This window comes from Candoia aspera, chromosome 6 (genome assembly GCF_035149785.1).
Source record: "Candoia aspera isolate rCanAsp1 chromosome 6, rCanAsp1.hap2, whole genome shotgun sequence".
Classification (NCBI taxonomy): Eukaryota; Metazoa; Chordata; class Lepidosauria; order Squamata; family Boidae; genus Candoia; species Candoia aspera.
Window position 1 is genome coordinate 6,644,042 of NC_086158.1, and position 13,017 is coordinate 6,657,058.

Consider the following 13,017-nt stretch of genomic DNA (forward strand, 5'->3'; position numbering starts at 1 on the left):
GGTTGTCTGAATATATGGGTGTTTGCTTCCTTGCCTCTTCTTTTGAGGTTGCCCCTCCTGTGCTTTCAGAGAACATTTTTAGAGTTCAAGAGGATTGATGTGTCTTGCGTGCAGTATCCCAGCAATCCTCACAACAGCCCTGAAAAGTGCAGTCACATTATTAATCTCTGTACAACGTATCAGGGTGACGGATCTAATAGAACGGGGTTGTGTAGACTGGTAATTCAGGGCACAAGTTACGTGCTGGTCCTTCTGATGTTGATCATTTCCTAAAGAAAGCAGTTGAAATGAGAAAAGGGTTTGTGCCGCCTTTCTAAACCAAGCGTCCTCCTGTTGTGTTGGACTAGAGCTTCCATAACCACCCAGCCAGCATGGTCCTGGCTGGGGGATTATGGGAACTGAAATCTTAACATAGTTGGGGAGCGCCTGTTTTGGGAAGGCTGGTATATTTGCCCAAGCTGAGAACTCACATTCCATCCTCTCTGCAGCCTTGCTGTTCTCTTGTTTTTTTCTTGATGCACCGCAGCCCTAAAGCACCAGGGTTTGGCCTCGAGCACATGGTGTCATGTTCAGAAGACCCTGGCTGGATGATGCCTTGTGGCTGCTGCTTTAAGTCTCCTCCTCCCCAGTTTTGCAGGCTTCAACCTTCCAGTGTTTGTTTAATGGGGCTGGCCTGACTAATCATGTTGTGTCAGAAGACCTTGAATGGCAGAAGTCTTGGAGGAGTGTGAATCTGACCGCAGTCAGCTGGTTGGCTTTTGTGGGAAGCAGCTGTTGGGGGGGGGTAATGCTGCTTCCCTCCCTCAATATAGCCAATCGAGGACCATTCTGGACAAGGCTGGACTGGGGCTTGGCCTAGGAATAAATAGCCATTTGAAAATATGCTGTGTGGATCATGTCAGCCACAGTGTCTTTTGTGGATCATTAGCATCATTTCAGTCATTCCCTTTATATATGCTAGTGGACTTTTCCTTCCATATGTTTCTCTAGGTTAATGAAATTATGGCTTTAGCCCTCAAAATGTAGTCACTATTCTCTGTTCCTCTTTGCAGGTTGGGCTCCTTGGATTTGGGATACCTTAGCTGTGGATTATAGTTCCCATTCTTCCATACTTCCATTTTGGAATATTCCAAGACAGCCTTCCCCCTTCCAGTTACCCCCAGTTATCTCCAGGTCCCCATCCCAGTTGCCTCCAGTTATCTCCAGATGCAGGAATTCTAGAAACTGAAGTCCTAGTGTGTCTGAAGGGAAAGCTGTTTGGCAACATCTATGTGAAACAGCACTGATAAAAACTAGGGGTGGTGATTAGACCCTCTCCAGATGTTTCAGAGTGCAGCTCCCACAGTTCCTTGTCATTGATATACTGGCAAGGGCCAGCAGAAGGGGGATCCAAAACATTTGGGGGCCATAGGTTGCTTGCCTAAGTGTGGGGCCATAGAAGGTGGTACTTTCTCCCCATAGCAAGTGATCCCTGTAAGAATAACCCTGCCAGAATCCCTCCCTACTGCTCTCCCCAATTGGCTTTTCTCCTGGAGATGCCCAACCCTGCTATGGTTTGCATTCTGGGTGGGATCTGAGCCCCAAGTAGGCTGCTGAGATTTTGACATCTGGAATGGCAGAAAGGATGGCCTCAGTGTGTGTCCTCTCTGTCATGGTGTGTGTATGTGCTTGGAGGGTTACTCTACTCAAGTTGGTGGAAGGCTCTATGGCCAGGAAGGCTGTGAAAGCAAATAACATCCTCGCACCAGTTCTCTCAGGTAGATTCTGCAAGAGGCAAAGATGTATTTTTAAGCTGTCAGCAGCATTTTGAACATGGGAAGAAAAGAAGAGTGTAGGACAAAGGTTACAAGCCACCTATAATTGTGCTGAATGTCTGGTTCCCTCCTGGTCCTCCACTGCTTTCCTGCTGCAAACTCCAATTGCCTGTAGCAATTCACTCCCATTGCCTTTGGGAACTGCCTCTCCTGATTTCTTTTCTGGAAAGCTTCCATCCTTGTGCTTCAGATGCCTCCTGAATGCTAGAAGGGTAAATCCTGAACCGTTTTCCTCGCAGCGTGCTCTGACTTGTGGGATTGTTTTTATCAGAGGATGGAAGTGTTTCTGTGGGAAGGCAGCCACTGAATTCTTCAGCTGCTGTTTTCCTCTGCTGCTGAGAATGCCCCTGAGTTGGGTTGGCTTCCCTCCACACTGTGTCCCACCTTTATTCTGCCTCCGGAACTCCCCGTTGTAAAATCCTCCAAAGGGGATCCTCTTACCTCCTGCCTGGAACTGAAAGCGGAAGATGACATTGCATAGGCTTGATCCAGGATGCCAGTTTAGTCCTTATAAGTCAGTTGTCCTCAAGAAGCGGTTACTGGAGGGATCATAGCTAGATACTGCTTCAGTTTGCAGAGTGCACTGCATTCTCTATATTTTGCAAAGAGGGCATGGGTTGCTGTTATTTGCCCTTTTCAGATGGGTAACTGAGGCTGAGAGGGATTTTGCCCAAAGCAAACAGAATTGCGAGATACCATAAAAATTGATCTCACGCATCCCTGGGCCAAAACCAGGGCATTTGAAAGGAAGAGGCAGTTGCATCTCCTTGCACTCTCCCTCCTTCCTTCCTGTCACCTTTCCCCCCTCCCCAGATACTTGTAGGTCTCCTTGCTTGCTAAATCCCCTGAAATACACCTACTGCATCTCTTAGGCCTGGTCTTTAGGCCCCTGCCGTTACCCTCTTCCCCTGGTCCTTGTACCTGCCCTTTCCCAGAGTAGCCCTGGAAGATGGGCACTTTCCTTTTCCCAACCTGCCTTGTCTGCGCTTCGGGGTGGAGGTGAGATCGGGCACGTTCCCTGGCGAAGGAAGGCTTCCCATGGGTGTAAGTGCTGCGCAGTGGCACAGCCTCCAGGTTTCCTGCGCCGTTGTCTCGCGCCTGCTGTGGCAGCACAGATGGGTGTTGGCTAGGCTAAGGTGGGCCCTAAGGTTGCCAGCCCTCTTTCTCCTGCTGCTTCAGCCTGTGCACTGCAAGTGACTCAGGCACGTGGGTGTGAGATTTCCTCCAACTGGTTTGGGCAGTGCTGAACCAGCACTGGGACCGAATGGCTGTGACTGTGGGTGGGGCTTTGGGTGCTCCCTGGTTCTCCTCAGGCTGCCTCTCCTCTCCTGTCTCTATGTCTCTGCAGTGCAGCAGACTCTGCGATCTGACACCACCGATCTGACACCACCGGCAGCTCCCGGCACTCATGTTCCCGGCCTTTCCAGGGTGGGGGTGGGGGGCTGTCCCCTGCCTTGCCCATGTTTGGCGAGCCCGAACCGCCATGCCATGCACCAGCCGGTTTGCAGGCTGATCTTTTCTCCCTCCCCACTCTTCCCCCCCACCCCCAACCTGTTTCTCAAAGCTTGGCAGATGAAGAGTCTCAGCTGCTTGCAAAATTGGCCTGGGGTTTTCCTACTTGGGTGAGTATTTTTCATCTTCCTTGAGCTGTGTATTTTCTGTGCATGTCTTGAGTTGGGAGTGGGATGGGGCAGGATCTCTTCCACATGGGGATCTCTTCTTTCTGCTTGCCTCAGTCCCAGATAGGCCAGCATTAAGGAGAAGAGAGGGTTGTCATTAGGCTGAAAAGAAGTTCCAAAGCAGTTTTTTCCTCCCCTTTCTCTTTCTTACAAACATGCTGATGGGATTGGGCCTATGCTCAGAAAAATGTCTTGGTCTTGGCAAAGAGCTGGTTTGCGTGGAACACTCACCAAGCATACTTGGGTGGGAAGGGGGGGCTGCCCCACGGTTACCTCCGGTGCAGTGCTGGCTTTGTGTTCTTCAGAACTTCCTTTGGGCTCCTCGGGGGTGGGAGGTCTGGTTAATTCAGGACTTCATCAACTTCCCAAAGGCAGTAACTGGATCCTTGATTTCAGATCTGCTCTCCTCCGCGTTCACCCAAAGGGTTGCCCTGGAGTTTGTTGGTTTGGATTAGAGGAGCTTAGTATTGGAAAGCAAGGGTCATTTGAGATGATGCCTCTTGATTGGCTTGGCCATAATTTCTGTAGGAAGGGACGCTGCATGCCCCCTCCCTCTATACCTGGGTGTGATGCTGCATCACAGGCTCATTGGCTTCTGGGTAAGGGGGAGAGGATGGTGGTGGGCGGTGCAGTTGTGTTTGGAGCAGCACTGGTTCCCCTGCTAAATCTCTTCCCCAGAGACATGGCATGCATAAAGGCACCCAAAGAGGGCAGGGACTAAATGGTGCAACTGTTTCAGCGGTGCCATCTTGGACTCCAGTGCCATCATAGAGCTCATAAGGCTGGGGGAGATGGAACTGCCCTTCTTTAGGAACCGTTAGTGCAGGGGAAGGAATAAGTGATGTGCCAGCCTTCTTGGTCTAGATTCTCAGTGACTTGTGAACGCTATAGAGTGTAAACAGCTTGCTTAGGTGGAGTTTCAGTGCCCTCAGAAAGGCCTGGGAAGAGCCTTGCTCTGCCTACCGTGTGCTAAACTGGAAGTATGCAGCCGTCTGTCTGTCCCTTCTTCATTCTTTTGCATTGTGTCTGCTTTCTTCTCGCCCCAAACCTTTGTAGCCTGAAATGCTGACAGCAGCAGCCGCAGAAGGGTCAATTTACAACAAGCATCTAGGTCTGCTTGGGTAGAGATGGCTTAGGATAGACTGCTTCCGTGCTTTCCCTGGCTAGACGTCTCCGTCCTCTGCCCACTTCCTTGCCCCAGAGGATTTTAATCTTGACTGTTCTACAGAGTGGCCACGTTGTTTGCCTGGGGCCCTGACAGTGGCTTCCCTTATTCTGCCACTCTGCTCTTTGGACTTTTACATGTAAAAGTGCTAGGCTGAGACTTAATAGGTACTCAAGTAGCTTCTAAACCATCATTTCCAAAACAGGGACTTGATAAGGTCAACCAAAACACTTGACTGTATGTATGTGAGCTTTGTGCCCTACAGGAGTTGGATCCTGAAACTACAGTATAATGTCCCCTCCTTGATCTCCTAGGTGAATATGGGGTGAGGGACAGCCAAGTTTGCTTTTTGATTTAGATCTTTATATCGGAGAACAGCCTCGCACACAGGTACAGGTGTATCAGCAGCTCCTGTAGATACTAGTCACCATCTCATGCTGTGCGTTAAGTGCATGGGGCAAAGTCATGGAAGCCTCCGTAAGGTCAGGGTTGATGTGGGGGTTCCGGGGCTGCTGTTGAGGTACAGGAGAACTCATGACCCTCACTTGGTAAACAGCTTAAGTTAGTTGAAGATTTCAGCGAAATGGCACCCATGGTGCATAGATTGAAATATGGTGGAGAAAAGTCATGCTGTGAAAGAGGACTGACTTTCTAGTAAGGTGTGTCTCATCAGTTTTGTGCATTGATCAGGAGCAGAGCTGGGTCCTTCTGGAAACTCTGGCTTAGGTAGGTGGTTCTCAGAATGGTCTTTCCCTGTGGCTGTGGAACATGAGGCTGAATGTCCTTTACAATAAAAGAAGATCTGCAAGTTGGGATGGTTGCATTTCATACGTGGTCATATGTGGTGGTGTCTCCCTTTTCACTGGCCCAGGGAAACTGGACTGTGGTACTATTTTATCCAAAAACAAGCAGACACTATATCTTTCAGAGAATCACTCTGCTAGGAGGTTGTCCTGCAGGTATTGATATAGGAATGACTCCTTCACTTGTTTCTCTGAAATTCCTCCTGAGCATCATCTTAAGGCTGGTTCAAGGCCTCTTTTGGCACTGCATCAGTAACTTCCATTTCTGGAGAAAATACATCTATTGTAGGGCAGAGATAGTTGGAGGTAGAGCTAACAGTTTCAAGGTATATAAAAGCAGGAGATAGAGAGGAAAGAGGAAGTGTTTCAAGTACTACCTAGGGTTTAGACCTCCAGCTCCCACCCCTTTCAGTTCTATTGCTACAAGTATATAGCTTGTATAAGCAGATGCTCAGGACAGCAGTGTCTGCTTCATTCCAGTCAAGCTAGAGCTATGGAATCCAGTCAGTCCTCAAGTCAATGTTACAAAATTTCAGTAGCATTTCTGTGTACTGGAATCTGCTGCTCAAGATTTCTGAGCCTCCGGAGACAAGGAGTCTGTTCTGTAGGTAGCATTGTGGAAGTACAGCCCAGCTTCAGATGAAGGGAAAGTCAGGTATATACCCCTCATGTTACTTATAATTTACTTTATTTATTTATTAAATCTTTATCACCGCCCATCTCCCCCCAAAGGAGGGACTTAAGCACAGATATAGAGGTAGCAATGGATTATGGGAAAGTTTGTGGAGTACTTCTAATACAGGAAATAACTGTGGGCACAAGACAGTATGGAAACAGGGTAGCACTATATCTTGGGAGCAAAAGAAGAACGGTACAGAAGTTCTTTAGAATTTACCATGTCAGAATGTTGCCTGCAGACCTCACTTGGCCACTCTGCTCTGCCTTACTTCCTGCTCTGTTGAGAGTTGTATCTGTGTTCAGGGTGTACCATAATGTTTGAAGTGAGAGCTATGTGACTTTCCATCTTTGAGCTGACGTGGGGAGGGCTAGTCTAATTAGCTGTGGGGCTAGTTTGTCATTTTGCCAGTGCTGTTTCCATATTAGTTTATGATTTCAGCTGAATTCATACACTTCATGTTCTTCCTGGTCTGTCTATAACTGTGCTAGGATGATGACGTTTATATAGACTTCGTCCTCACGCGCACATTCCGACTGCACCTTTCCGTAATACACACGATTCTTTTCATTTTTTTTTAAAGTTGTCAATCAAGTCTCAGAATTCTGGAAAGTACAGTTTTCTTTGCTTTGGAAGGTGCACATGTGGTAAATTGGCATAAACACTGGGTTTGAACTACCCCTACAGATGCTTCCTGTCTTGCATGGTGTACCTAGTTTCTCAGCATTTCGCCGGTCCAATTCCTTCTGTGTCCATTTTGACGATGTTTCTCTTGTTCTCCGTCTCTGCAGATAGTAAGGGGATCCTTATGCAGCAACACGTGAAATGAACAAAGCTCCACAGCCCTCAGGAGGAACCCCATCAGCCCCACACCCCTCCCCTTCTCCTGGACTTCCACAGGTAAGGATTCTCCCTCCCAGGCCACCTTGGACCTTCTGCCCTGGGCTGTTTCAGAAGAAGTTGTTTTCCCCTAGTCACGCTCACGTTTTGCTGCTCTACCTTCTCCCATGGCTTGAGAGGTAGATCCTCTACTGCTTGAGTTGCACCAGAATGTACCTTCCTATAGTTCCCTTGCCTTTGGCTTATTGGCTTGCTTTTATGGAGGGAGGGTTGACCAACGCCATTTTGATCCCACTTGTGGAGTGTGGCTTAGGGTCAGTGCTTTGTATTCCTAAAATGCTGCCTCGGGTGTGGTTGGAAGTTGGGGCAGCTGCTATCTGTGAAGCTGCTAACCTGCTTCTCTCCTCTCCTCTCCTCTCCTCTCCTCCCTTTCCCTAGCAGTCAGCGTTTCCTCCTGGCCAGGCAGCACCTGTGGTTTTTAACCCAGCGCAAGCTACCCAGATGAATACGCCTTCCCAGCCTCGACCGGTAAGAGGGTGGCGACTACAGCTGGGGCTGCAGGACTCTCTGAGGTGGCAGCCAGGCACTCGCTGATGCGTTGCTAAACTGGTTCTTCGGTGTGGCTCGGGGGTTGCCGGGCACAAGAAGCCCTGTAGGCTGACTTGGTCTGCAGGTGCCACTGACTCAGGAATGCATCTGCAGCGTGTGCCGGGTGGGGATGTGGGTTTGGGTGAGCATGGTGGAGCTGGCCACGAGGTCAGAGATGTGGTGGAAACTGTCCTCTCCTCGATAGGCAGAGATGGCAGGGAAGGCGGAGAGAAGGATGCAGGGAGGGCGGCTCAGCTGCCCCGAGGAGTTTGGGTGGGAACAGGGAGTAGACTGTCGGTGATGTTCTCCTCTTGTCTCCTTTCCCTGCGCTCTTTCTCGTCTTAGTTTCCAGCAGGGCCTCGTGCTTTACATCAGCAGGTACTAACCTTTCTCCGCTTGCCTCGCTGCATGCTGTATGCAATCCTAGGGGGAGGGTGCAGTTGTACCACGGGTTGTGCTTGGACACTGCGGGGAAACTGACCACCAGCCTGGAGGGTGCTGATCACTTGGCTGAGGGGGCGAAGCCTCCAGTGTAGACGCTGTGCATCTGCTGTGGACTCCCCTGGCTTAGGTGAGCTGCATTGCCTCACTCTCAGCTCCCCTGTTTTTAATAGGGGACTAAAAATACTGGCTCTTCTTACTGAGCTGGGATTATGGTGACTAGAAGGAGACTTTTGGCCACGTGGCCCTAACCCTGAGGACCATGTCTGAAAGGGGACCCAGTCATTTTGTTGATCTCCCAAGCTTTTTAAACCTGTGGAGAGCTCGTTGGGGTAGGGGGAAAGAGCAGGAAGCCCTTGCAGTCAACAAAATAAAACCCGAAAAAGAGAACTTATAGCGTGGGGCTTGGGCAGGGATGCAAGAGTCACCTCTCTCCTGAGTTTACGACTGACAGGGTGTGGGTAGGGTCAGTTTGACTGCAGTGTCCATAGCCCAGGAGCTTCCCCCCTTTCCCTTGTGACTTGCATGGCATCTGACTCATGATGGCTGCTTCTCCATTACTGCTTCTCAGCCCCTGCTGTCTTGCTTCCCCATTTGGTGCTACGTCTTCCCTTCCCCTCGGACGAACTTCCTGGACACTCCCAGGGCTGGTCGCAAGACTTCTGCTGGGTGGTTGGCCGTTTTCCTCTCTCCTCCCTCACCCCCATCATTACCTTCTGGTGTGTTGAACGTCGAGAGCCAAAGACTTTGTTCCCCATCTTTATGTTCTTGGCAGGCTGCCTGCTGACTCCTGGAAGGGCTGTGACCTCTGCTGTCCCCAAATAGTCGTCCCTCCGTCCCTATTGGCTATGGTGGCCTCTATTCCTCCATCATACCCGGTTGTCAGAGAGCCTGCTTGGTTGAGGATGAAGGCAGAGGGAAAGACAGAAGGTTTCACCCTATCGCCTTAGGCTGGGACTTGGGAATTGAGCTAGTGTTAACCTAGGCAAGATCTCAGCCATGAGATTGGAGGCTCTGTTCCCATGCGATACAGTGACATGTTCTCCTCAATCTGGCCAGCAGCTGTTTTTTAAAACCCTTAATTTATTTACCTGCCTAATGCCTACTTTGGCATTCTTAAAAGATGCCAGCTGGGAATCTTGACTGAGTTTGTGCTCCTTCCTCCTGGTTTATCTAGGCATTCAATCCACATGTGTTGTTCCTAAACTTCGCCAGCGTGGTGGCTGAGGAGGATTGTATCCCTCACTGCCCCAGTGGGGTGGTCTGTTTTGTCTGATCAAAAGTTGAGTTGGCCTTTCCTTCTGGGTGCAGTGTAACATTCAGGAAGAAGCCTTGATGTTCAGCATGAAGCTTCTGAGCCAGATCAAACCTTCAGTTGTCTTTCTTGCTGGTCCATCCAGTCTCTGCAGAGGGATTGGGATATGAACGAGGAAGTCTGGTTCAGTGGCATCCTAAGATCAGCCAATGAGTAATCTTAGGATGCCACTGTCTCTCAGCATCAGTCATGCTGGGTGGATGATGCTGGCCTAAATCTAACGTAACCACTAGCGAGATAATGCAGTGCTTTGAACTCTTGGATGCTTTGTGCATATGCTTCAGAGTCTGTCCCAGTCTGGCATCTCTCCAGGTGTGTTGGATGAAAGACCAGGCTGACTAAGGATTCTGGGAGTTGAAGTCTTAACACATCATCAGAAGGACAAGAACTGGGAAGGAAGGCTAACTGTTGGCAGTACTTCTGTCCCTCCTTTCAGTTTTTGGAAATGATCAGTTATAAATGCTAATGGTGATCACCATCCCAGTCTTGCTTAACATGGGATAGTAATGTTTATTGTTGCTGTTCACACAGTTCAATGCTGTGTTTGGTGTCCATTTGACATTGTGGCCATTTGACCACATGATGGCCGTTTGACATTGCCTCTGCATGTGCAGCATCCTAAAGAACTCCGAAGCAAATTTGCAAGGGCACTTGGGGCGGGTCAGAAGGCAGAGAGATGTCCACCACAACAGTATATCACTGGCCCAGTAAGAACCTGAGGCACTGGGGCAGAATTGCAATGCAGAATGTTGCTCATGAGATCTATGGTGACATGCCTTGTTAGAGCTGTAAGTGTTGGTTGGGCACTGATGGCTGGACAGTGATAGCCCACCATCTACTGCAGTTGGGCTCTCTTGCCCTTGCAGCTCAAATTTGCCTGTCTCTCTGCCTCTTGGGATCAGCAGGGTTTCTCAACCTCACTAACTTTAAGATGTGTGGACTTCAATGCCCAGAATTCTCTAGCCAGCATGGCTGGCTGGGGAATTCTGGGTGTTGAAGTCCACACATCTTAAAGTTCCTGAGGTTGAGAATCACTGGCTTAGAGCTTTCCCTTGGCTAAATTCCTGAAGCTGTTTTCTGCTTTTGTGCTCTGTGTTGTGGTTTGGACATTCTCCCACAGGTTTGCAAAGATCAAAGGTAGGGTGGCAGTTCTACACATGCTCCTTTAGGATCCTGAGGTTGATTCCTCTTCCTCATACACAGATGTTTCTCCTTTCCATCTTACTGCCTCTGGAGATTTAGGTACTGGTATTCAAAAGGAGTAAATGGAAGTTGTTCTTTCTTCTGCCAGAAAGGGGTATTCTTCATTCTACTCTGGGAGACACTTCACTCTAAACATGTCAGGTTTTTCTTAGAGTTTCTTCCCTCCTCAAGTTTGTTAAGTCATTGCAAGAGGTATTTATAAAAAATACTAGCATTTTTTTACATTCATATACTCTTTGACTCTACTGACAGCCTGAAAACGTGCCAGTATATAATACACAGTTCAAACTGTAAGCATACTTTAAGTTTTCATATTCTGTCAGTGATCTTTGATAAACTGTAGGCTTAGCCAAGATAAACAAGTCCCATCACTTCCTTAAGCCACTGTTATTTCCCCGAGGGTAAAGATCACTTTCTAATGTTTTGCATACTTGGGTCTATTAGAACACGTTGTCTCAAATGGTATAAAGATATTTAAAGGGAGGCCATTTTTGACATAGTACAGCAACAGTTTGGAAATCGAATATTTCACTGGTTTGGCTACTTATTTTATTAACTTGTGCAGAAGAACCATCATTTAAGGTCATCTTGGGTGCATAACTTGCATAGAACGAAGACTTTTGATTAGTATGTTCTGTACCTGAAACTATTTCCACAGTGCTTGGGGCATTGTACTGCCACTCTAAAAAGTATCCTCTGGAAACTAACCAAGTAAAAATAGGAAATTTGGTTGGGAGAAGAGGAAGGCTTCACATTTTTCAACATAGATCTCCCCTTGTCCTTTCCATTATTCATAATTATACTGCCCCCTCCCCAGTACAGCATTGTACTGAGTATCCTTTTTCTAACTAGGCTTTACCATATTAAAAGATACAATTTTGGTTGAGCAAAAGGTTTAATTGGAAGGTATTGGAAGGAACAGGCATTAGTCTTAATACCTGTGTTAAAACTCTGATTTATGAAAGAGCTTTGGAGACTTCATTTTAGGTTTTTTCCAAATACCACAGCTCTCATGGCCATGATCTAATTAAATAAGCCATTTATTTCTGATGCCAGAGATTTTGTGCTGTTTTTTGACACGCTTTTTAAGTGTTTATCTCATGCCTCTCCTACAGAGACTTAAGATGGGTGTTGCATCACCTGTGCCTCTCAAGCCGTTTCTTGATGCAGGGATTTGTTGTAGGTTGTGAGTCCTCCTACAGTGGAAGGTGGCAGCAATACGTGGGTGCTTTGGAGATTGCACAGTTAAGTTTCTTTGCTGAGAGCTTCCAGATGGATGGCTTCAAGCGAGAACAATCCAAAGACATTGTATAAATATTGCTTCTTTCCCTCCACGCTGGATTTGTGTGTGTGTGTGTATGTGTGGGAAAAAATATGGAAGAAATAGTGGGAAAATACGACTGTATTGCAGAAGTCTTGGCTAAACGGAAATTATTCCCGATATATGAAGAAAGGTCCCCAGCTTGGCCAAAGATCTTTTCTCAGCTCTTAGTGGTAGCAGAATGGTTAGTCACCAGTGGGAAAAGAGTGGAGAGAAGGAAAGAACAAGGGGCAGAGTGACCTGAAAGTGCAGAGAATGGAGAGCTTTTGAGAATAAAAATGGCTCCAGGGAAGGAAGTAGATGCGTGCAGCCCACCAGCTCTACTGACCATTAAGCTCTCCATTGTTGGGTTCAAAGTTGCAGTGATTTCCAGAATTTCTTTGAACCCCTTTCTGGCGGGATTGATATAAGAACAAGCAAAGCTATCCTGTCTACATTCCCTGATATTTTCCTTATCACTTTCCTACAACAACTTTTTAGTGCAAGCCGCATCCTATTTACCTGCTCTCTCGCGCCCCCCCCCCATTCCAGCTTCTTTTTCACATGGCTGCAGTTACTTTCTTGCTGAGTGTTGGGCTCTTCCCGGGTGCCTGGTAACATGTCTGGCCGGAGGTAACTCCTGTCTCTTCTTTCTCTCTTTCCTTTCTCTCCGTGTGTGTGTGTGTGGTGTGTGTGTGTGTGTGGTGTGTGTGTGTGTGTGTTGCTAACAGGGCGGATTCAGGTCTCTCCAGGTAATCCCTTTTCTATAATCCTACTCTTGGGGGTGGGGCTGAGTGTGAGTGGAAGTACCTTAATGCCCCATGTGCTGTAATTGTAGTTTGCTGTGCTGCCGAAACAGCTGTAACTTAGCCCAGAAGGAGCATGAGATCTTGGGTAGAAGTTGTTCTTTTTCCCCAACCCCATTTTGCATAACGTTCTGGAAAACTGGGATGGGTCTGTGAATTCCTGCAATTCATAATGACCTTCCTTTGCTTTCAGTGATAATTCTGCACAGCTCTGGCTTCTCCATATACATCCTCCCCTCTTTGTTCAATGTGTTTGGTCTTCCACAATTCATTTTTTTCTCTCTCCCCGACCCCAGATGTTGCATTACAGCAGTTTTCCCCATCTCACCAAATAGTAGGGATTATAGCTCACAGAATTCCATGTCAACCAGGAATTCTTGCAATTGG

The 13,017-nt window shown here is 47.9% G+C and overlaps 1 protein-coding gene across 7 annotated transcripts in view; it reads left to right on the plus strand.

Annotated features, from left to right (window-relative positions):
* The window catches only part of EIF4G1 (eukaryotic translation initiation factor 4 gamma 1), a 91,766-nt gene that overhangs the window by 14,434 nt on the left and 64,315 nt on the right, over positions 1-13,017 (plus strand). For 4 of the 7 annotated variants that reach the window (XM_063306351.1, XM_063306350.1, XM_063306354.1 and 1 more), the window contains exons 2-3: positions 6,929-7,037; positions 7,416-7,505. In XM_063306351.1, the coding sequence (XP_063162421.1) occupies positions 6,963-7,037; positions 7,416-7,505 (165 nt within the window). In that variant the 5' untranslated portion in view covers positions 6,929-6,962. Of the gene's footprint in view, positions 1-3,412; positions 3,437-6,928; positions 7,038-7,415; positions 7,506-13,017 lie in introns of those variants that run through there. The other 3 variants (XM_063306352.1, XM_063306353.1, XM_063306355.1) reach the window with 3 other exon arrangements.